Source organism: Neovison vison, chromosome 1 (genome assembly GCF_020171115.1).
Source record: "Neovison vison isolate M4711 chromosome 1, ASM_NN_V1, whole genome shotgun sequence".
Lineage (NCBI taxonomy): Eukaryota > Metazoa > Chordata > Mammalia > Carnivora > Mustelidae > Neogale > Neogale vison.
In genome coordinates this window covers 233366495-233391943 of record NC_058091.1, presented here as the reverse complement: position 1 = coordinate 233391943, position 25449 = coordinate 233366495, and the positions used below count along the sequence as shown (strand labels likewise).

General features: G+C 44.9%; 1 protein-coding gene across 1 annotated transcript; it reads right to left on the bottom strand.

The window, feature by feature from the left end:
• Window positions 1-1390: 1390 nt before the first annotated feature.
• On the bottom strand, window positions 1391-2647 carry GPR151 (G protein-coupled receptor 151). The gene has a single exon (XM_044240796.1). The coding sequence runs from the start codon at window positions 2645-2647 to the stop codon at window positions 1391-1393; it is 1257 nt and encodes a 418-aa protein (XP_044096731.1).
• Window positions 2648-25449: the final 22802 nt, after the last annotated feature.

Here is a 25449-nt window from a genome sequence, read left to right as displayed (position 1 = left end):
TAAACATAAAAGTTCTGTCCACAGCATATTTTTATATTTTAACTTCTCCATGGCTTCTCCAGGCAGTTCTTTTCCTGAGGGAACCCCTCAGTGCAAATACCCCAGAATTCCATTACAAAGTAATCAAGAATTGTGGATAAGTGTCCTTATATCTAATAGGGAAAGAAATGTATCATAATCATGTTTTATTGGGTATGCTTTACCTTGCCGCAAAATGAATAGTTACTACCTTTTATCCAAACTACACCAGTAATATGTTTGGGAACACAATTTAATAGTCTGCTTCCCCCCCTCCCCCCTGTATTGCCCTTGTGCTGTTTGCTTTCTTAGCCAAATTCTCTTTTGTATCCATGGAGTTTATCTTTTCCTACTATTTTTTTTTTTTTAACATAAGTACTTTTCTTGTTACTCTTGATTAGCTTTATAACAAAGCCCCTTAGGTATTTTAAAACTTGGGCAGGGGCAGGGTTCAACTTGAGTGTTCGGGAGATATTTAGTAGCATTTAACAAGAAAGATGACCATCCCTATTATTTCTTCATACTTGGAGGTTGCCTGCAGCAATTGCTACCTTTATCATTAGCTATAGCTTCTATTGCCTTGACTGAAAGGAGGTATTGGGAGGAACAGGGGACTGGGAAGAGAGAGAAGGGCAATAAAAAGTTCTTTCCCCATATCAGAATTTAGAATGTCATGGTAAGGTGCTAAAATCCTCAGACTTAGAAACTGAAGACAGAAGTAGCTTTACAAAGACAAGTGAAACAGGTTATTGAGGATAAGGTGAAGTGTGAATTTACTTAAACTTAGGTTTGAAATCAGTCCACAGTAAAGTGGTGATCCTTATTCTGTCAACTCCAGTCATGGAAATTCGATATGGATTAAGTAAGTGAAGATCACTCCTTAACTTTCATTAACGTGTTTAAAATCTCTTAAGTGGAAGTAGACTTTGAGCTTTGGTTGTATGAAATAAAGTTTGGTAAGCAACATTAAGGCTAGCAGGTTCGGGAAGAAAGTGAAAGGAGTTCAGCTTTTGGCAAAGATGGGCTCTGCTCCGGCCAGTGTAGGATGGTCCCGAGGAGCCCCCAATAAAACCACAGTTGTGAGCAAGGGACAAAATAGCTGGAATTTCTAGTTGTGTGTGCTGGAAACATCTCCACACAACACTCAGCTTAACTCCGGATAGCCAAGATACAATTCTGAAACACAATCATTGCCCCTACCAAGGTGTTCTACTTACCAAATGCACGTTTCAAAAATGCATACTGTGAAGCATTTTTGTAATTCCTAACGTTAGTAATTTTACTGGGTTATATATGGTCAAGGCTGTGGTGTTGGCAAGCAGCAGTAAAAGTCAATATGATAATCACAATCTGTTTTGCTTTGAAACTTAACCTATTTGTCACAGTCTCCTGTCTCCTGATCTTCGTGTTCCCAGGGGACAGGGTCATTGTCTTGTACACAAGGGACTGTGTCCCTCTCATGCCAAAACTGCTCTACATCAGGGAGGGTGGGCATCTGTGCCTTCTCACTCTTCTCTATGCCAGAGGAGGGAGAGCCAGTTTTCTCCTTCTCTGGTATGGATGTTGGGGACTCGGGAGCTGGAACATCGTCGGGAGGGGCCTCTGAGTGGCCAGCTGGTGTTTTCTGAGACTCTGAGGCAGTTGGTTGCTTTTTGGTTATCATCCATTTCCATAAGCCTTTCAAATCTTCCTTGAACTCCTCTGACATCACTAGAAAAATGAGAGGATTTGCCGAAGAGGTGGAAAACACGAGGACTTGAGACAGGGCTATAAAACCCTGTGGCGGCGCCGGGCCTCTGGCCTTCACGTGCCATACCCACAGCCGGGCTACCCATTCAGGGAGCCAGAGGACCGCGGAGGTGACAGCGATGCTCAGCAGCATCACTGTGAGTTGCTTGGAGCGCATCTGGTTTCTGAGATTTTGAGTCTTGGTTCCTCGTTTTCTACACTGGCCGTAAGCTCTCCAGAAATAAAAACTGGCAAAGAGTGACGGAAGGCAAAACGCCAGGAGAGGGTAGAGCTTCCCAAACATGGCCATGAACTCTTCGGCCACAGGCGGTACATCCATGAGGCACATTTCCACACCCTCATGAAGCCTGGTGGTGCTGAAGAACCACTCAGGCAGGGGCAGCAGGCTAGCCGCAGCCCAGATGGCCACGAGCACCGACCAGATGGTGCAGTTGTGCATACTTACTGGCTTGGCTGGGGCGCTTGCATACATGAAGCACACTTTGGCCACTGCAACGATCGTCAGGCTCTTGGCTGCCATGCACGTGTGGACGAACCAGTCCGAGGACTTGCAGACAAACCAGCCAAGGTCCCACACACTTTTGAAGTATGCTGTAGCTCGGACAGGTGCCGAAAACAGCAGGAGGGAGAGGTCGGCCAGGCTGAGATTCAGAATCAGGGAGTGGATCATGGACGGCCTTCCTTTCCAAGCGCTGTGAAGGAGGACGCTGATCACGCAAACGTTCCCCGTGAAGCCCACCAGGCACACGGCCACCAAGAGAGCTGGGACGATGGTCCTCCAGTCCTTTGAGTCAGAGGGCAGGTACCCTCCGGCAAAGTGGAGATGAGCAGACATGTTCATGGTGCTGGAGTTGGCGTCTGCAAAGGCAGCTGCCAGCATCACCTTTCCCACGCAGCTCGTCCTTACAGAAGTTAACTTCTTTCTGTCTCTCTGCCTTGGCTCTTCTGTGTAGGAAATAAATATGCTGTCATCCCTGTCAGATGACGCCTCTGGACCCTCCCCCTTGCTTGTTTCCTGAGAGCAGAATGTGGAAGAAGATTGACTGCTCGCCTCTGCTCTGTCGTCTGCGAGACACCGCCGCTGCCCTGAATGGCCGGCAGCGGGGGTGCTTGGGTCCTGCTCATTAGCAACCCTCAAGTCACATCGTTAGCCCCATGGAGTTAAAACCCCACATACTCATAAATGATAAATGAGGACAACATACATGTAAGTGGGATATATTCCGGGGGGCGGTCCCGAGCCAGTCAGGCAATTATTTTCAACCAGCTGTTTCTAAAACCTTGACTGCTGTCTGTCATTCGGGAACCACTGCCTCTGAGCGAGGGACTTTTAACACTTCAGCCTGCCCCAGAATCCCCTGTGTTCCCGTTCTGGGGCGGTGGCGGGGGGCGGGCAGGGTGGCGGGCAGGAGCAAGGCCCAAGACGTTGCGTTTCCAACAAGTTCGTTTCCAACAAGTTCCCGGTGGTTGCGGAGGTTGCAGGTTGGGGGGACCTGTCCTGTTTTAAAGCAAGAACCAGTGCCGCTTTCCCCCCTGCACAGATGAGCCGCTGCCTCGACCCAGCCTCCCCACCAGCAGCCGCCTGGGATCAGACGTGCAGAGCTGGAGAAGGAAAATACAAACGGTAAAGGAGTCCTATGTAAAAATCTCCCTACAGATGACTTTAGTCTGTAGCTTAGCCCAGCGACTGTGAGCTTTTTCGAAGTGATTTTAGACTCTGAGTTACACTATGTGAAATACGATTTCAACAGGCGAGGACGATGAAGACAATGGAGTGATGAATTAGGCGGCTCTGCAGAAAGCCGAGATGTACCAAGACAAGAGGAATAAAAGAGAAAGAAAGAATTCCTATGTGGAAGACCTTTAAGGCGTTTTAAAGAAAGTTACATCTTAACATTGGAAAACGAGACGGTTCTTGGAAAAAAATGATTCTAGAACCAGTCATGACACTTTATGGTGGTTCGTGGAAAGATACTCTGAAGGAATCAGAGGAGCCAGAATCGTTCAGGGAAAGGGGTTGTAGGATTGCTGTGAAGATGTGTCCTGCTCTGAGTGCAGCTGACCCAGAAATGCTTAGTGTTGGGCACTGAGGATGTGCTGTGCTTTCTAGTTCGTCTCTGGAAAGTAAAGGGATGACACTCCAAAATTCCTCAGAGCCCCAACCTCACCTGATAAAAATGGATGGGATAGACAGCCATTGACGAGTGGGAAAGCTCTTTGTGGTGCTGGGTTTCTTTGCATCTGTCTGCCTTCCCTCTTCTTCTGGAAAGTCAGGGTACTTCGGAAACAGTACAGTAACGGGGATGATGCCTTGTCCCAGCAATGTGCCGTAACCCTCCAGTTTGCACTATGGCTGTGGAAATAATAGGCACACACCCCGAAAGCAGCATTTGTGCAGGTAAAGAGGCCATGCCATCTTCTGGGGGGGGGAAGGGGGGGTGGGGGCATGTAGAGAAACTTCTTGAGCACTACTTGGAGCAAATGGACATGGTGTAAATTAGAGATTACCTGGTATATGTGGAGGACATCCATTTGGGACCAGAGACAGAGACTCAATGCCATCATGGCTTGAATCTTAGGGCACTCCGGGCTCCTAAAGACATATGACAGACAGCTAAATGAGTTCCAGAAGTCTTTTAAGCCTGATCTTTAAAAGACAACTAAGGAAACAAAGGCCCATCTTGTGGTTCTTTCCCCAATCTATTAAATGGACTCAGGGAAGGACTCCCCAGTGCTCCAGCTAGAGACCAAATGTTTGGCCTGAAGAATAGGAAGGCTTAGTTTTCCACAGTTTTTGCAGGTAATGCACTTGAACTTTATATTTTGAAAAACTTTATAAACTTAGAGAAAAGAATGCAAGACCTTCTGCAACTCATATAAATTTTATCCAGATTTCAGCAGTTATGAACATTTAGGCACATTTGCTCTCTCATGTATGTGCCCATATGTGTATAGATATATATTATTTTCTGAACCCCCTGAGAACTAGAAATGAGTTTTTGAGTGTTTTTCCTGAATCATCGTTGACCATAGAATTCAAAATGAGACTATGTGCTTGTAGCAAAAAGAAATTCTCCCTTTTGGCAAGCCCCAAGACCAAGCACCAGTCAGATAGATCTTTTGATCTGTCAGCACTTGTGCCTCTAGGTATTGACAGGTGTGATCTGTAGCTTGTGTTCACTTTTTCTTCATTTTAACATCATTTCCATTTAAAGGCTAAATGTAATTTAGCAAACCTAAAGGGGAAAAAAACCCATATGCATGTTTCTTATTTGTAATTGAACTTTGTCGATAACATATTTTCTCTAATACAGGATTAAGTTCCTTTGCATAATGGACATTTGTCAGGTTTCCCTATTTTTATTTATTTTGTGGAGTTACTTAGTATTTGAGCCCCTTTCCTGCTTGATAGAAGAGATCATGGGGAGAAATTATGTTGGCAAGGTGGACTGAGCAATACAATACAGTAATAAAATGGGGATGCCTGGGTGGCTCAGTGGGTTAAGCCTCTGCCTTCAGCCCAGGTCATGATCTCAGGGTCCTGGGATCAAGCCCCGCATTGGGCTCTCTGCTCAGCAGGGAGCCTGCTGCCCCCCCACCCCATCTGCCTCTCTGCCTACTTGTCATCTCTGTCAAATAAATCAATGAAATCTTTAAAAAAATACAGTAATAAAATGGAGAGTTATTTGGGTTGAAAAGCACGAGTAGCCTCCCCACTCCCAAAATTCTGGAAAAACCAGATGCCCACATTGGTGAGCAGATAAACAAATGGTTCCATTTGTACAAGGGAATACTATGCAGCGGTATAAAAGAATGACACATATTACAACATAGGGGTACCTCAAAAGTACTCTGCTAAGTCAAAGAAGCCAGACACAAAGACCACAAGTTGTGAAACTCCTTTTCTATGAAATGCCCAGAAAAGGCAAATAATAGGGAGACAGAAAGTAGAATAGTGGTTCCTGGAGCCAGGGGTGGGAAAGGGAGTGAGTGCAAATGGGCCCACAGGATCTTTTTGGGGTGACAGAAGAGAATTAAAATTGGATGGTTACACAATTCTGTAAATGTGCTAAAAATTTTTGACTTGTACACTCAAAGTGAGTAGATTTTATGGTATGTAAGTTATACCTCGATAAAGCTTTGTTTTGTTTTAGAAGAGTTATTTGGGATGGAGGATAGGTAAAGAGCAGATATGTCCCTGCTCTTAGAATGCTCAAGAGGCTCCAGGAGAGGGGTCTTCTAATCTGAGACAGTGATTTACAAAAACAAATGATAGAGCCACGGAAAGGGCTTGCAGTTTAGAAGGACCAAACCAAAGGATGGTCCTGGGTGGGGAAAAAGGATAGACGAGGGCCACAGGGAGAAAGGGAGAAGTCTCAGAATTTGCTGTCTCTGGTGCCGGTTCCCAGCTTGCAAATGGACTCCCAGCACAGTCTTTCCCCTACTCCACACTCGACACTGAGACCCCAGAAACTGCAGCCACCACCTCCTTTCCAACCAAAGCTTCCAGGGGCGCCAGGCTGTTTTTCCTGATAGGGACACTACCTATAGCACTGATGTTAAGAGGAAGCCCCTGGTAAGGGAGCAGCATTAATAAAACAACAGATGATTTAGGGCATAGACATGAAGAAAAAACCCAAAAAACAAAAATTTCAAGTTGCAGAGCTGCCTGGGTGGCTCAGTGGGTTAAGCACCTGCCTTCCACTCAGGTCATGATCCCAGCGTCCTAGGACTGAACTGCAGATCAGGCTCCTTGCTCAGTGGGGAGTCTGCTTCTCCCTCCGCCCCTCCCCCTGCTCGTGCTCAAGCACTTTCTCTTGAATAAATAAATAAAATCTTAAAAAAAAATTCAAGTTGTAAAGGACCTCAACCAGCTTAAACTTCAAAAGAACCTAGACAAAGCAAACCAGTGGCCATGATTTTCCGTGGTTTTAAAAAAATGTTTAATTCCAGTGGAATTAACCTAGTGTTACTTTAGTTTCAGGTGTGCCTAAGTGGCTTTTGATAAAAGCAGAGCTGAGTGGGATCTCTTCCAGGGCTGGGCCAGGTTTACCCAACAGCTCAGGTCCAGGGAATGGTGAGTGATACTAGCAATCATTTACTGGGGGAGTCCTTAGTGCCAACCGTGGGGCTCCCACGTTCTGCAGGGAATCTTCAGGACAGCTCCCGGAGTGGGGTGCTGCTCCGACAGCCTTCCTACAGATGGGGACTCTGAAGCACAGAGACCCGAAATTATTTGCCTGTGGGTCTGTAGATCACACAGCCAGTAGATGACAGAGTTGGGACCCCAGTGGGTCCAGCCCCAGAGTTAGGGACCCAGAGGTGGTGTTCACAAAGAGCGTGCTATCCTGTCCCCCTAAAGAATTAACTGGGGGTTACTTCCTGTTCATCGCGTTTCTGAAACTGGTAGAGTTCAGCTCAGCAACAGGTGTTAAGCTCTTTGGCACTGAGAATACAAAGCTTGTGTACTTTCCTTTCAGTGAATATTTACCGAGCCTCTCCTCTGCACCGAACCCTAAACATCCGTGCTAGACCTTGGCCCCCCAGGTGATGGAAGAGTCCCTTTTCTTAGGGAGCCGCAATCCAGGGGGAGGGGTGAACTGGCTGGAAAGTTCAGGGACAGGGCAGTAAAAAGGCTGGCTGTCGTGGGGCCCTGTGTAGGGGTCCCTGAAGCAAACCAAGAGTCGGTGGGGGGCATCTGGCAAAGGTCGCTCCTGCAGCTGTGCCATCTAAGCCGGGACCTCAGCCCTGCCCCTACCTGCCCATCTGCTAGAACTTCGTGGAGTTGATGCGCGCATGTATTCGGTGTCCCTGCAGGACACTCAGCAGAAAACAGCTCTTTCTTATCGGAGAAGTTAGCAGGGTTGCCGTCGGGTCTCAGAGTTAATGCCTCCGTCTGCCTGCAGGTTTGCAGGCTCGAAACACTGCACGTGCAGCTCGGGAAGGCGCAGAGTGGATGGGGCTGGGCTTTGCGGGCCCCCTGCCGCCGGGGAGCTCACTGAGCATGCCCAGCTCCGGCCGCGGACGCTCTGCAGGTTAGCGCTCCGCGGTCCCAACTCCCTGCCACCCGCTCACTCCCGCTCCCACTGTTGAAGAGGGTCACGGAGCACTGTTGGTGTTTCCTTCTCTGCCGACGGCTTTGCTATGTGGAGGGTTCCTTTCCCCCAGGGCCCCGGTCATGCTATTTTTTGGGACCGCAGTCACCTTGCTGGTGTGGAGTCGCTGTGGCCGTGGGTCTTCCTGACCTGCACGTCCCATTACTGCTGGTTTAGGGTTTGGAGGGTAGTTTCGGGCCGCAGATGCGAGCTAAGTGGCAGTCTGCCCCTAAGGTAAGTGTTGACCAGGTCTGGCTGGGTCTAGGGGGGGCCACTCCTACAAAACAGCACCCCTCCTCCGGTTTCTGCTGTCGGTTATGTGCCTCTGAAGTCCTGTGTCCGGCCGGCTGCCCTGCAGATTTCAAATTCCACTGACTGCGAGTCTGGAGATGGGGAGCCTGCCCCGAAAACACGAGACTGTTCTAATTGAAAGAGACCCCTCTGCCTTGTGTGTGGCTCCGACCGTGGACTTGACTTGTCCTATGGAGGCTCCTGGCCCCTGGCCCCTGGCTAGCAGGGCGCAGGCTGGAATCCATGAATCTCAGCTGCTGGGCTGATGCTTCTTGTTCTTCCCATCGTCTTGCACTTTTTCCTGCCAGGGATTTTGGTTTTGTTTATTAACAAAAATTATTCATGTTTGGATTTTTATGGAGGAGAAAATTTGGACATGGATGTGAAGGCTCTTGGGAAAGCATGAGGATGGTGGGAAGAGAAGGCCGTGGAGGCCCCTTGCCGACTTAGGCAGAACTTGAAAAAAATCACTCCTGGGCCCATTGGGACACAGCTGTGGTCCATATCGTGATGTGTTTACTTTGAGCTTTTTTTTTTTTTTTTTCTTTCCTGAGTGGTTGTTTGCTTTTTCTGTTGTTACAGTGCAAATGATAATTGTAGCTATGATCTTTGTTACAATGTAATGAGAGGCCTGGTCAAAAAGACCCTGGAGTCTCAGGGACTGATGTCACCACAGGAAAGATAGACACAGGTCGGTTTTTTGTTGGCGCACACTGTCTTAGGAGAAGAGTCTTTTCCGCAAATAAAAGACTGAAATATTTCTTTGGGTCCAGAATGGTTAAAACCCTACTTTGGACACAGTCAGCCCATCCCTGGATCCAGGTCTTTTGTCTTGATAGGCTGTCATTTGTGGTTGGTTCTTACGGAATGACAGGTCCCATCATTTAGAGGAAAATCTGATTTAAAGAAAACGAAACACAATTCCTTTGCCATGTCTATTTCTTTGACCTTCTTTTTATAAAAAGGAACTGGATTGAACTATGATTCACATGCCTTACGAGCTGCATCAAGTGTACACTTCAGTGGTTTTTGATATTTTACTCTTGGCACCTTGATGCCCATCCTGATGAGAGATTTCCTCGGCACTGACTAGAACTGTTTCCATGACCGCCAAATCCAGCAGGGGGCGCGTGGCATCGTCACAAACGTCCCAGCCCAGGATGAGCTGGGGAAGGAAGGTGCGGTGTTCAGAGCTATGGCGGTCACCTCGTTTCCTGTTTCAGGTTAAGGAAAAAGAAAGGACGTTGCCATCCCTGAGTCTGGGAATTGCCTTTCTTTTAATGATGGGAGAGCAGCTCTTGTGAGCTGAGCTATAGGTTTTGTCCTTCCTGTTGACTCTGGGAGGGATAAAAAGTTAAAAAAAATCTTCTTAACATCCTTAATGACTAAATATCACACAGCAAATCTTAGAAATGTCTGGATGGAGGGGAAGGAAGGCAAGGACTTGATTCCAAATATTTCAACTGGGTATATACAATGTTGGTTTGGGTAGCTTTGAGGCTAAGTGTGTTAACATACAAAAAATCTTTTCATTATAAATCATTATAAATCCTTGGTGAAAGTTCAGGACATTCTTCTAAAACTTTTCTACTTTATGCAATATTTTACTCCCGTGCTGAGTACTTAGAATTGACAAGAGTTGAAATATGCAAGTTGGAGTTACTCTCATGAAGTAGGTCTCTAATTTTTATTGTCCTAATTGTTTTTAATTAGGTAAAGGAGTTGATATTATCATCACTTTGTAGAAGAAAGTAAAGCACCCCAGAGATTTTGACCCGATAGTAGTTACACAACGGGTTACCGGTGGAACTGAGCTAGACCATGGATTCCTGATTCTGGTCCAGCTCCTCTTACCAGGTAAGACTCCCTGTGGGACATCAGTACCTTGACAGATGATTTCAGGTATTCTCTATTGGTTTCCTATTCCTGCTATAATAAATTACCACGAACTTAGCGCCTTAAAGCAGTAGAAACCACCTTATAGTCCTGGAGATTGAAATTCCTAAAGTCAGGTGTCAGCAGGGCTGTGTTCTTTCTAGGAGCTGTGGGGGAGAGTCCTTATTTTTTCCAGTTCCTAGAAGATACCTGCTCTCCTTGGTTTGTGGTCTGTTCTCCATCTGCAAAGCCAGCAGCACAACATCTCCCTCCAGTACCCCCTCTGGTTTTCTTATGGCATCTCTTTCTCTGACTCCGAGCCTACTGCTTCCCTCACTGAAAGCACCCCTGTGATTACATCGTGGCCACTAGATCATCCAGTGTCATGTTCTCACCTCAAAATCCTTACCTCATATCTGAAAAGTCCTTTTTTGCCATGTAAGGTAAATATTCACAGGTTCCTAGGGCACAGGCATCTTTGGTGAGGGGGTTTTATTCTCTTCTGTGTATTCTTGGGGGAAAAAAAAAAGAGGTTGGTGGTTAGAGCTGACATTTGTTGAGACTTTCATATTTGTGAAGCACTTTGCTAAATTTTATGTGGATTATCTCATTATCATGACAATACTAAGGAATTCGGTTATTCTCAAACTGAGGCTCAAAGGTAAATGACTTGTTCAAGGTCACACTGCTGTGACAGTGCTAGAATTCAAACTCACATCTGTCTGATGCTAGAGCTAGAGTCCTAAGTTCCATGATATTAATATTCTGATATGTAAGGCAGGGGGTGTGGGTGCAAAATTTTCTAGATGAACTTAGCCAGCCTTATAGCATCTTACTATATTAGTGTTCTTCAGAACACTTTATGAAATGATGAACTTGGTGGCCTTGATAGCAGTGTTATCTGTGATGATGGCAATATTCTATATCTGCACTTTCCAATACTGTAGCCACCAGCTACCTGTAGCAACTAAGCCCTTGAAATGCTGTTAGGATAGCTAAGGGACTGAACTGTAAATTTCATATGGGGGTTGGTGCTGGGTGGCTCAGTTGGTTAAGCAACCGCCTTTGGCTCAGGTCATGGTGGAATCCTGGGATAGAGTCCTGGAATGGAGCCCCGCTTTGGGCTCCCAGCTCAGCAGGAAGCCTGCCTCTCTCTCTCCTTCTGCCCCTCCCCCTACTTGTGTGTGCTCAGACTCACCCTCTCTCAAATGCTTCTGCAAAGGATGTGCTTTTGGGTGGAAGATGACAGTAAAACAGGAATTTAGCTGTCATGAGAAAAGCCAGTGGAGATCTGTAGACCATCAAGTTACAGTCTTGGATACACTATCTCGGTTGTTGGTTAGCTGTGTCCTGTAAACATGGATGTCCTAGCAGAAGCATTCTCAATTGTTCAACAAGAATCTGTGAACTGGTGGTGCCTGGGTGCCTCTGTCATTAAGCGTCTGCCTTCTGCTCAGGTCATGATCCCAGAGTCCTGGGACCTAGTCCTGCATCTGGCTCTCTGTTCAGCGGGGGATCTGCTTCTCCCTCTCCTCTATGCTTGTGCTCTCTCTCACTATTTCTGTCTCTCTCTCAAATAAATAAAATCTTTTAAAAAAAATCTATGAAGCCATTCTATATAACTGTGGGTAAATCAGGGTATAGGACTAAGATCTTATAAAGTCTTTGAAGTCAATCTCTTTGGGGACACAGTATGTACTTTGATGAATGATTATCTGTCGTGTTACATAAGACAATACCAGTGGAAATGCAAAGCATGTACCAAGTTAATACTGTGGTCAATGGGGCTGACTCTTAATTTAGCTATGGAAAACCTTTTTTCAGATGAAATCTTAGGCAGGAGCCCAAAATTTGCAATAGATATAATGAAAGGTGTTCTGTTTGAAGCAGGAGTTGAGTGAATCATGGTCCTATTATCTGAGCTCTTTTCACTTACTATTGAGGTCCCTGAGGTGCATTTCTGAAATTCCAGAGTATATCAATCACTGACAGAATCTAGAAAAGAGGTTAAAACTCAGAGGCAGGAAGTTCCTGGGTTTCTCAGGGAAGGCTGCATGGGAGAAATGAGATGTGACACTTCCCAGATGACTTTATATGCATATTTTCAAATATATATTGTATGTAATTTTGTAGAGATGCCACCAGATGTCTTTGTAAATTTGCTTTCTCATATTCTGTCATAAATAACTTAGAACAATTGATCTACATCTTTGAAATGGCTGCTGAGTGTTCTGTCACATGTTTTTATGTGTTTGGGAGGAAGGGATTTTTGTAGGATTTTATGTCACTGATTGGAGTCAGGCCATTCCTGTCAACCTTGTGTATATTCCTTACTTTGGGAGGAAGGGATTTTTTTTTTTAAAGATTTTATTTATTTATTTGACAGAGAGAGAAAGATCACAAGTAGGCAGAGAGTCAGGCAGAGAGAGAGAGAGAAGCAGGCTCCCCGCTGAGCAAAGAGCCTGACGCAGGGCTCAATCCCAGGACACTGAGATCATGACCTGAGCCCAAGGCAGTGGCTTAATCCACTGAGCCACCCAGGCACCCCGGGAGGAAGGGATTTTTCTAGGATTTTATGTCACTGATTGGAGTCAGGCCATTCCTGTCAACCTTGTGTATATTCCTTACTTAGAACCAAACTTAGCAATTACCAAAGAGCCATTCTTGCCCATTAATGCCACATGATGCTGGAGATGATTGAACTGGGTTTAAATCTTGCTACAGTCATCTGCATTTCCTGTATCATGTGGGCATTGTGGTTACCTGGACAACTGAATATTGAATCTTGGAGTTCTTCACATTATCCATTGTAAGGTCTTTGCTCACTGAATCTTGAGCACTTCATTTCATGAAGTAACTAATTCAAAGTCATGTGGTCAGTAAGTGATAGGCCTAGGATTTGACCCCAGGTGGCCTATATTTGGCATTTGAGCTCCAAAACATTAATGTGTCTCCAAAATAAATTTTCTAATAACTGTAACCCTAGGTAATGAATTACCAAAGGGAGCTACAGGATCAGCTCCTGGGGAATTGTAGAAATTGTATAATAGACACAGAAACAGTTAGTTATTAGAAATAACTATTAGTTATTAGTCTATTAGTCTAATAATTAGTTATTAGAAATAACTAGTGAATTAGTTATTTCTCCTGTGATAACGACTAGAATCTAGAGATTTTCTCATTAGAATCTCCTTTCAACTGCAGTCCTGCTTTCTAGAAAACCGTTCATTTGGTGAAGACGCTGCCATATATTTATTTCTGCATATTTACAAACAAACTTATATATATACCCAGTTGTGAATGGGATCCTATTAGATTCCATCAGACAGAGCTCTGTTCAGAGTATTTATTATGATTATTATTTATTACTATTTACTTATTAATAAATACTATAAAATACCCAGTAACTTGTCTTTAGAATTAATACTTGACATAGTTCTTAAAATCAGACAAGTTTTAAAAAAAATTTGTTTTGTCTTGTTTTTTAAGCAAATTCTATGTACAGTGTGGGGCTTGGACTCACCTGAGTTATTAAGGGTGATCTGAAGGGTCGCCTGCTCTACCAACTGAGCCAGCCAGGTGCCGGGAGTCAAATAAGTTCTTGGTCTTGTTTTTTGACTTATATGGACAAACACCAATGAGTGTCATAAAGCCTCTACTCCATCAAAGCCTGATACTTTTTAATACATTTTGGCATGCTTACTGATGTCTTTTGCTATTTCATTTGTGCTGTGTTTGAGACCTGTACTTTGGTCACCACCGCAGTTTGATTTTTCCAGTTCCATCCATTTTTAGTAGAAGTTCATGTAATCATACAGTGCAGTAACTCAGCTCTACCAAGAGGACGCAGCTGCTGAGCCTGAAGGACTGTTGAGCACGCATCGCCCCCTGGTGGTAGCCGGAGGTACTGGCTCAGCGGATGGAAAAGAGCATGAACGTGATGCTTTCCGGGTGTTTGTTGAGTGCCTGTGACTGACTGACAAAAACAGGGGTGGCACGAAGGCGAGGGACTGTTGTTGAAGGGAACAAAGACAAAAAATACTTTTAATTATGATAAAGACATCCTATTATAGAGAGAGGAAAATGAACACTGAGCAAAAAACGTTAAAGATTCTTATGAGAGAGCAGGTGTACAGCCTTCTAAATTGTGCATTGAGGACCAGCAGCTTTGGTCTTCTTGGGAGCTCGTTAGAAATGCAGAACCCCAGGTCCCACCCCATAGCCACAGAGTCAGAACCTGCATTTACTAAGAACCTCAGCTGATTCATGTGCACCGTAAAGTGTGAGAAACGCTGGCACAGAGCACAAGTGTTGAGCTCTTGGACTTGGATTCAAATAGAGCTGGGCTGGGATCCCGGTTCTGCCAATCCCTAGCTGTGTGCCCTTGAACAAGTAACAGGTGCTTCGGCTTCCTCAACTGTAAGTGAAGAAGACATTGGATTATTCCAAGGCAGCCATCATCCCCGTCACTGTCAACATTGAATGAGGGCTCACACGTTCCAGGCACTGTTCTGAGCTCTTCTTAATGAGATCTTGAAGGCTGCCTGTCTGGTGAATGGTAAACGCTCTTCAGTGGAAAAAAGGCTGAATCGTGATGACTGTAATCCTCCTGCAGCACGGTGTTGGAGCAAGCAGGTGGAAGGGAAATGCCTCAACAGAAGACCTGAAGACTGCCGGGTTGGTAGGTGGGGGCCAGGGGCCGAGGCCTTGGAGGAGTTTAAGGGCTGAATTCTCAAACTTGACCCCTCTTTATTTGTGCTGCAAAAAAGATTATTTAAGAAGAAACCAGTCTTCATAATTCTTGCTTAATCCCATAAACAATAGGAAATCTGTTTAAAACAGTGGGTCTGAAACCTTTTGGTCTGAGGATTCCTTTACACTCTTCAAAATTATTGAGGCCCCCCCCCTTAGAGTTTTTTGTTGTGGGTTATATCTGTCAATATTGATCTTACTGGAGACTAAAAGCTGAGAAATTTTTAAAATATTAATTCATTTGATGATAGGTTAACATAAGTAATAGTTTTTTTGTAAGAAGTAACACTTTCTCTTCTTAAAAAATTTTAATTATTTTTAAAATTTCTTTTCAGTGTTCCAAAATTCATTGCTTATGTACCACACCCAGTGCTCCATGCCATGCATGCCCTCCTTAAAACCCACCACCAGGCTCACCCAACCCCCCCTCCCCCCTCCCCTCCAAAGCCCTCAGTTTGTTTCTCAGGGTCCACAGTCTCTCATGCTTCATCTCCCCTTCCAATTTCCCCCAACTCCCTTCTCCTCTCCATCTCCCCATGACCTCCGTGTTATTCTCTATGCTCCACAAATAAGTGATAATTAACTCTCTGCTATTTCACTCAGCATAATCTCTTCCAGTCCCATCCATGTTGCTACAAAAGTTGGGTATTCATCCTTTCTGATGGAGGCATAATATTCCCTTGTATATATGGACCATATCTTCCTAATCCATTCGTCTGTTGAAAGGCATCTTGGTTCTTTCCACATTTTGGCGACTATGACCATTGCTGCTATGAACATTGGGGTTCGGATGGCCCTTCTTTTCACTATATCTGTATCTTTGGGGTAGATACTCAGTAGTGTAATTGCAGGGTCATAGGGAAGCTCTATTTTTAATTTCTTAAGGAATCTCCACACTGTTTTCCAAAGTGGCTACATGAGCTTGCATTCCCACCAACAGTGTAAGAGGGTTCCCCTTTCTCCACATCCTTTTCAACAGTTGTTTACTGTCTTGTTGATTTTGGCTATTCTAACTGGTGTCAGGTGGCTTCTCAATGTGGTTTTGATTTGAATTTCCCTGATGGCTAGTATGATGAACATTTTTTCATGTGTCTGTTAGCCATTTATAACAACACTTTCTAAAAGAAGAAAATTCTAGTGAGCCGTGTGGAATATTGTATGTCTTTGCAAATCTCCTTAACGCCTGGTTCAATAGAAGAGAGCTGGATTCTCCTATCCGCTTCTCAGTCTGCTGAAGTATCATTTATCATGTAGATTCTAGGAAACTCCATTGTACACTCATGAAAGCAGGAGAGTAAGAAAGGCAAATAACATTTTAGTATTATTAGAAAAGGGTTTTGATCTCATGGGCCTCCTGTAAGGGTCTCGGGGACTCCCAAGAAACTGGTAGTTTAAAAGGTAAAAACATGTTCTTCATAAGCAAAGAGACATAGTTGAAGACAAACTATTCTTTGAGATTGATTAATCGCTTAATGGGCCAGAGCTCTGCTGGGACCCCAGGTTGTACTTATAATGCATGAAACAGTTTCTGTGAGCATTAGACTTCTCAGCTTTGCTAAATCGGTTTGGTTTTACATACCTGTGGGGTTTATTGTGTTTCTGCAGGGGTCTTTAACTGGGTGCACTTGGCAAATTACTTTTAGGTTTCCAGTTCAGCTGCAAAATATTTGACATTTTACATTTTTGGGCTGTTCAGCTGCTAGTTAGGAATGTGGTGATTAACTTGCAGGGTGGGATCCAAGCATTGCTTGGCTTTCCTGTCATATTTTATCTTCTAGAGGGTAGAGAATGGTGGTAAAAATAGAGCAGAAATCTCTAATTAAATATATGTTTTTCAAAATAGAACTGCTGGGATAGCCTGTTTGGCTCAGTTTGTGGAGCCTCTGACTCTTGATCTTGGGGTTGTGAGTTCAAACCTCACATTGGGGAGAGAGTTTACTTAAAAAATATAGTAAATAACACAATTGAGCTTTTGGAGAAGTGACAGACACTTCTCCAATGTGTGTTAAGTTGGAGTGGGCTATAAAAATCTTTGCATGCTGATTGGGAAGGTCTTGCAAGGTCGTGATCATGCTTTGCTTGGAGAGCTACGTTTGGCATGAATTCAGGGACAAAGAGCCTCTGGTGTTTGGCCCCTTTTCTGTGCCCGCTCCTTTGAGCCATGTTGGGACAAGAAGGTAAGCATCCAGTCTTTAGGGTGGCTAAGTGCAGTGTTGCTCATTAAACTTGAGGATCAAATTGATATGTGTTAAGTTTTTTTTTTTAAGGTTTTTATTTTTATTTATTTATTTCACAGACCGAGAGATCACAAGTAGGCAGAGAGAGAGAGGAGGAAGCAGGGCCCCCCCCAGCAGAGAGCCCGATGTGGGGCTCCATCCCAGGACCCTGAGATCATGACCTGAGCCAAAGGCAGACGCTTTAATGCACTGAGCCACCCAGGCACCCCGATATGTGTTAATCTTATTCAGGAATACCAGGGGAAATTATTTCAAATGGACTCTTTTGGGGGGGACCACACAAGACTTTGTTATGCAAATGTCACAATTCTGAATTTTCTTCACAAATCTTAACTGTGATAAGAGAGTGATTTGCATGTTTGGCTTGCGCGTTCACTTCTTAAACGGTTGTCTGTTAAAGTCAAATTCAGTTTGTATTTCTTTTTTTTTTTTTTTTAAAGATTTTATTTATTTATTTATTTGACAGACAGAGATCACAAGTAGGCAGAGAGGCAGAGAGAGAGAGGAAGGAAGCAGACTCCCTGCGGAGCAGAGAGCCCGATGCAGGGCTCCATCCCAGGACCCTGGAATCATGACCTGAGCCGAAGGCAGAGGCTTTAACCCATTGAGCCACCCAGGCGCCCCCAGTTTGTATTTCTTGAACACCTACCCTGTGATGCTAGAAGAAGTTCGGGAATATGGTGAAAGAGAATTTTGTTTTTGAGAGGCTGACCTAATAGGTCCAGGATAGACCCTGGTAGCTTTGTGCAGTTGCACGGATTTGCCAGCAGAGGGCGAGGGACAGCAGCATCTGGCTGCTGAGGCCACAAATGCTGTGTAACCCGTGCGAATTCTTTTTTTATATCCAGGATCTACAATGAACTCCTCAAACTCAACACACACAAAACAGACAATCATATCAAAAAATGGGCAGAAGATATGGACAGACACTTCTCCAATGAAGACATACAAATGGCCATCAGACACATGAAAAAATGTTCATCATCACCAGCCCTCAGGGAGACTCAAATTAAAACCACATTGAGACATCGCCTTATATCAGTTAGAATGGCCAAAATTAAAACTGTCATTTAAAAAAAAATTTATTTTCTGCATAACCGTATTCATTATTTTTGCACCACACCCAGTGCCCCATGCAATCCGTGTCCTCTCTAATACCCACCACCTGGTTCCCCCAACCTCACACCCACCCGTCAATTCAAACCCCTCAGATTGGTTTTCAGAGTCCATAGTCTCTCATGGTTCACCTCCCCTTCCAATTTCCCCCAACTCCTTTCTCCTCTCTAACTCCCCATGTCCTCCATGCTATTTGTTATGCTCCACAAATAAGTGAAACCATTCTAATACCTACGTAGGGTGTGGGCAGTAGAGATGTCTGTGAATTGGAGCAGGGTTCTGGGTTTCAAAGGACAAGGTTGCACTCATTGCTAGCTAATGGTTGCCTTGTATGAAGAAAGCCCCATTTTTGGTCAGATGTGCTTTTTCAAGAGAAGAAGGTCCAGATTTCTCTGAAATTTTCTGACTCAAAAATAGTTCTTAATTTCTTTTAAAGCATCATTCAGACAAAAACAAAAAACAAAAACCCCCAAACAAAAAAAAAACATGTTTGTGAGCTGAATTTGCCCTGTGGTCTGCCAGGACATATAGAATCCTAGGATTATAAATGGTTCAGACTTACTCCCTCTTTTTAGGAAAGGAAATTACCATCGTCTTTCTTTATAAGGGAGGAGAGTGGCATAGAGAAAACAAAGGTAGAGTTGGGGTGCCTGGGTGGCTCGGTGGGTTGGGTCGCTGCCTTCGGCTCGGGTCATGATCTCAGGGTCCTGGGATCGAGTCCCGCGTCGGGCTCCCTGCTCAGCGGGGAGCCTGCTTCCTCCCCTCTCTCCCTGCCTGCCTCTCTCCCTATTTGTGATCTCTCTCTGTCAAATAACTAAATAAAAAATATTAAAAAAAAACAAAGGTAGAGTTATTTTAATATTTCAGGGGAAAGTCATGCAGCTCTGAAGCATGCGGAAATTAAAATTTCAAGGTGATGATAAACTTTTGTTTTGGAATCCTGACATGGGAATTGAGCTACTAGTCAAGAATTCTTCAACAAATTCCTTTTTGAGTGTTTATCAGTATTTATAATTGCTAAATATCTCCAATATGTCTTCTGTTGTGGGGATGACCGCGCATTCTAGGTTTGTGGGATTGTTTGTCTCTGATGTATTCTGTCCTGTTGCCCCTGACTGTTTGCACCCATGTCAGTATGGTTTCTTGACTCACGACTTGGGGAGCGTGGTGACCCTCTGGCTGCTGCCCCAGTGTTGACCCTCACGTCCTGCTGCACCTGCCTCCTCACAGATCTGTCTGCGTTTACTTTGGTCTTCCTCCAGATGGTTCTTTGTTCTTTCAACCTGTGCAGCAACTCGAATTTGGTCAAGTTTTTCCTGCTTCTGTGTCCCTTTTTACTCTTGAAATGCTTCAGTGGCTTCTGACTACTCATTAGGTAAAAGTGAAAACTCTCTGCAGCCTGGCCCCTGCCTGCTCCCCTGATTGATCTTAACCATGTCTTCTGCTCTGCCCTCTAGCCACCTGGCCACGAATGTGTAGACCACATTTTCTTCTCTCAGCTTTGGAATAAAACTGTTTTAAACCCTGAAATAGAGCTTTAGTTAAAGTTGAAGCCACAAGCTGTAAGCTCTGTGGCACGCGATGAGAAAGGCTGAGTAAAGGGGATATTGACACAAGCATTTAAAAATTTTTTTTAAAAGATTTTATTTATTTGACAAAAAGAGATGACAGGAAGGCAGAGAAGGGGAAGCAGGCTCCCGCTGAGCAGAGAGCCCGATTCAGGGCTTGATCCCAGGACCCTGAGATCATGACCTGAGCTGAAGGTAGAGGCTTAACCCACTGAGCCACCCAGGTGCCCTTAAATTTTTTTTTTAAAGGTTTTATTTATTAGAGCAAGGCTTGATCCCAGGACCCCGAGATCATGACCTGAGCAACCCAGGTGCCCCAATACAAGTGTTTTTGAATTTGGGTTATTCTTGATCTTATATTTAGAGACATAAAGGAAAGGATAGAGGATAATGACACTGGAAAACATATAATTTGAATGAAATCTCTATTGATCATCTTTCCAGCATAAAGGTAAACTTCTAAGTGTTCACTTAATAAGGGCAAAGAACTTTTCTGTAATATTCAAGGGTTGGCTTAAAGAGTTATCGTCTTGGAAACAACTTGAATTTGTAAGGAAAATAGCATTTGTTAACAGGTTTCTAGAATATTGATCACTAAATTTGTGATATTAACCAAAGACCATGAGTTAACTAATCTTCCTATAATTAACCCAAACAATACATTTAAAAATAAAAACAAATATATATTATGAATCTTGGATCCGCTCTTCTGTTCCCAGTGGTAAAGATCAGCAGTGCCCTGTAGTATTTTCTGTGATGATGGAAATGTTCACCTTTTGTAGTGCCCAGTATGAAATGGGCTAATGCAATTAAGGAACTGAATACTTGATTGTGATTTTTAATTAAACTTTCAATTAAATTATTAAATTATTTAATTAGACTTTTAAATTTTAATTGGACTAGCCACATGTGCATGTTGGCTACTGCTATGGTCTGAATGTCTGTGTTTCCCCTTCCCCCCTTCCTGAACTCATGTTGAAACCCTAATTCCCAAGGTGATGGTTTTAGTGGAGACGGTGATTAGATTATGAGGGTGGAGCCGGCCCGAATGTGATTATTCCCATTACAATGAGAAGAAGTCTACCACCCAGAAGAGAGCCCTCACCTGACCATGCAGTGCCCTGATAACGGACTGCAGCATCCAGTCTATTTCTGTTTCTGAGCGTCCCAGTCTGCGGTATTTTGTTGCAACAGCCTGAACCGATGAAGACAGGTACCAGCTAAAGATGACTTGGTTGTTAAGAAAGTGCCCAGAAGACTTTGCTTCTTCAGGATTTACTTTTGCAAGTCACAATACATGGGTGATTTTACCAGGTGAATTTGAAAGTCTTGTGTGAACATGTTATTCTGGCATCAGGCCTGTGCATGCCCACTGCCAGGAAGAGTCTTTCCCTCTCTTTCCCAAGCTGACTTGTCGTCCTTCTTCAGGTCTTTGTTCAAGCACGTCTTCTTCTGGGAAACTTGGTCTGATATTTCTTGGGAGACCCAGTCTCCTTGAACAGCACCAGCTCTTCCCCGCCCCCCTGTAAAAACATGTGCTGGGAGGCATGGCCGAGAGGCAAAGAAAACGTGAGTTCACTGGACAGGTGGCAGTTGCTTTGGGAATAACTGTGCTGAACCCGGAGATGACACAGGAGGTTTTCCATTTGCGGTGGCAGACGGGGGAGTTGCTGCCTCGCACTGTTGTCCTAATAGAGACTTTTGGGGAACAGGGGGACGGAAGGTGGAAGATGGGAGACTTAGGACGTGGGAAGATGCGGTCCTTCCGAAACAGTGGAATTGCTGAGGCTGGTCCAATGCCTCGTTGAGAGCGGGGAGGCTGACTTACTATGATTCCAACCTGCGCGGGCGAGGCTTTCCAGGTGTGCACAGAGAGGATGTTGATGGTTGGTACTTCAGGGTTGGGGTTTTGCCAAATCGGGAGCAAAAGAGGTCAGACACGTTGGAATCAGGAAAAACTGCTCTTCGTTTCTGCTCTGTTGTTGAGACATCTGGGGCTTCTCGCTGATTTGGCTAATACATAATCTGAACTTGGTGAACGTGAGTTGACTGCGGATGTGAAATCTTGGTGACAGACTCGTTTGATTCCCTTGTATCTGTTGGTTGGGGGAGGGGAGTCCACAAGAGCAGCAGAGTATGTAGGTCCCGCTCTCCTCCCCGGCCCTTGGCTGACTCAGGATGGAATTGTAGGGCATTGCTCTTGCCACACAGGAGAAACCTGATGTTACGTCATCTTTGTGACATCCATTCGCCTCCCTCTGACTTAGAAATAGTGATGGTGAGAGACAAAATGCTTCTGACAGGGGAAGTGAATGAACCTGACTCTCACCTTTGGGAACCTAATGATTCAGTGACGACAAAGCCCTGTAGATATCTCATCCGGGATTCCTATTTATCTAGAAGGAGCCATGCTCATTGCCTGCTGGGTGGTTTCTGGCGGTCAGTCCGCAGGTGTGGTGTGTGTGATGGGGCAATCCGGCTGACAGTGTAGGTAAGGGTCCCCTGGGGAGGTGGTTGCTGAAACAGGCCAGGCCTTCTGTGGCTGCATCAGGGCAGCTCAGTGAGAAACAGCTCCGTGGCACCTGAGCCCCTAAGCCCTGCCAGCTGCTGCTTCCTCAGGCTCTGCCTCGTTCTCTTGTTTTCATTTTAAAAAAAAAGATTTTAATTATCCATTTGAGAGAGAGAGCAATAAAGCGAGCCTGAGCAAGGGGAGCAGCAGAGGGAGAAGCAGGCCTCCCGCTGAGCAAGGAACCCCATGCGGGGCTCAATCCCAGGACCCTGAGATCATGACCAGAGCCAAAGGCAGAGGCTTAACTGACTGAGCCACCCAGGCACCCCTCGTGTTCATTTAACAAGAATGATGTCCTTTTACTTTAAATTATTTCTTAGATGTATAGATACAATGAATGAATTCCAAAACATGAAATAGGAAGGAGCTGGGTTTTCCTTGGTCTTCTGTGTGTGACTGCAGCCTCGCCCTCCTTTCCCGGAGATGATGACTGAAATTAGTCGAGTGTGTATCTCTGTACACTGTTGGATTTGGCTTCTGCATTGCTAAGGATTTAGATTTGGCTGCCTATGATAGGGAAACTCAAATAAAAATAGCCTGAGTAAGTCGGACGTTTCTTTGTCACATAAGGAAAGTCTGGATGCAACAGTCCAGGCTTGCACGGTGTCATCAGGGACCCAGGCACCTGTCTGCCAGTCCCTGTCCATTCTCTCCACCCTCAGGGTCACCTCCTGGGCCAATATGGTGGCAAGAGCATTATTTCATTCTCTCCACATCCAAGGCCAGATGGGGAAGGAAGGGGGGTTCTTACTTGTCCTTATTTCTGATTACAGCTCATTGACCTGAATTTAGTCATTAGGGCTATATTGACTGCAAGAGATGCTGGGAACTGTAGTCTCTCAGGCAAATTTATTGCTATAATAAGTAAAGTCACAATTCTGTTATGAAAAAACAGCAGAGGAGGCAACTGGCAATTCCGTCAGGCAAACGTATGTATATGAAAGTAGGTAGCATTATTTTTATTGATCATATCACACATAGGATTTTTCATCTTATTTTTTCCTGAAACAATATGTTTTAGAAATCATAACCTGTTAGGACACACGGGTCTGTGTTTTGTTCATGGTTGCGTAGTATTCCACATCACCAAAATACTGTGCCTGGTTGAGCTCTTTCTCCGGGGGAAATCACTTAGGTTCTCTTCAGCTTTTCACTATTACTAGTGTGGCACAAACACCCTCAGATGAGGTTTCTTGTGCATATTTGCGTGTTTCCTTAGTCTATTCAGGCTGCTGTAACAAAATCTGCAGACTGGGTGGTTTACACATGAAAGGTACTTATTGCTCACATTTCTGGAGGCTGGAAGTTCAGGATCAGGGGCAGCACGGTCTGGTTCTGCTGTGGGCTCTCTTCCAGACCGCAGACTCCAGACACCTTGCTGGGTCATCATGTGGTAGGCAGAGCTGGGGAGCTCTGTGAGGTCTCCGAGGGCACCAAATGCCTTCATGAGGGCTCTACTTTCACGACCACACCATGGATGACCTCCCGGAGACCCCACCACCTAACACCATCACAGTGGGTGGAAGGATTCCAACATGTGAATTTTGGGAGGATGTAAGCCTTCACACCCTAGCAGGTGTCTTCTGGAAGACAGCTTGAGAAGCGAAATCGGTGAGTTGAACTTGATGCACGTTCACAGGGTATCCAGTAAGGCCGGGTTTGCCTCTGAGCTGGCTATCCAGTCTTCCTCTCTCTGTAGGGGGGGGTTCTGCCTCGCTTACCTTTGCCTATACTGGATGTTAAATTTCTGGAAAGTTTGGAGCCCCTTATACTGGCCTCAAAGAAATGCCTGTTGAGACTAAAGATTTTGCCGGTAGATCGGTAAATTAGTTTTTATCTACAACTCCAAACTTCTTGTCTATTAAGTAATTTTACCACTAACTTTGCTTCAGTTTTGAGCTGCCTACCCGCATCTGGGTCATGGGGGCAACAGGATTTGTATTGATCAGAGAACTCTGTGTCCTGAGAGCCTGTTAGTACCAGCTCATGCTTACTGAGCATTTCCTATATGCTTGACATGCTTATGTCCAAAGATCTTACGTATTTTTTTGACCTCAGTAGATAGGGACCTTCCTCCCCACCTCCAAAGATGGGGAAAAGGACATATCAAGGAGGGGAAGTAACTTGGCCAGTGTTTCCCAGGGAGAAATGGCAGTGTTGGGATTCAAACCAGTCTGGCTAAGATCTCTTACCCAACCTGAAATGCTGCACAAACCTTGGCCATTTAATATTTTAAACACAAGCATTTTGACTGTCCCTATATGCACAGCACTCTGATAATGAGCGTTGTGGATGCTGTGAGTAGGGAAAGGTACAAAGGAGTGAATGGGAGGGTTAAGGGCCATGCAGACAACCCTGTCCTTGCTTTCAGGGCCAGCTCCTAGTGGGGAAGAGAGTGGAAGACTCAGCTAGTACTTACCGGAGCACCTTCTATCAATATGGACCTCATATTGCTTAGTGAACACTGTGTGCTAGGGCATTTCCTGGGCAGGTGAGGATCTCTTTGCATGGAAGGGGGTAGGTCGTGGCAATTTCTGGAGAACCCATGTAGAACCCATGCCCCTGTATCCAAGAGCCTCCTACCCGCCTCTTTCCTCTGCCTTTGTCTCACATGCAAGGAGAGGCCTTTCAAAAATGGAAATCATACGGTGTCCTTTTACTCTGACACTTTCTTGCTAGAATATGCTTGAGGTTCTCATCTCAAGATCTTTACCTATGCTTTTTCTCTGGAATGCCATTCCTGGAGATCTTCTCAAGGCAGGCTTTGGGTCCTTGGAGGAAGGTGTTTTCTCCCCGGTTCTGTTATCCCAGTGACAGCCATGCGGCCCCTCTGCCTCTGACCTCCTCTACTTCCTGGAGGGTCCTCACCCGCAAGTCCTCATGCATCGCCGGCGTGTCTGCCCCATAAGGACACCTGAGTCCTTGTTCACATTCGCATCCCTACCTGGAACAGAGTATGACACAGTGAATGGTGCTTGCGTGAATGAGGAATGTAGAGGGTCAGGCAGATCAAGGTGTAATTTATTTGCAGCTTGGTTCCTTGGAACAAGCTTTTTCCTTTGAGGTGTAGGGGAAAATGAATATGTAATAGGCAACTGCTATGTGGCAAATAAATATGCAGTTTGACCTATAGGATCTCAGGCGAAGCTCACCATAATGCGTTGAGGAAATCGTTTCCC

Coding starts and splice junctions, on each gene's coding strand:
- GPR151 (XM_044240796.1), bottom strand. CDS start 2,647: ATGCTGGCAGCTGCCTTTGCAGACGCCAACTCCAGCACCATGAACATG.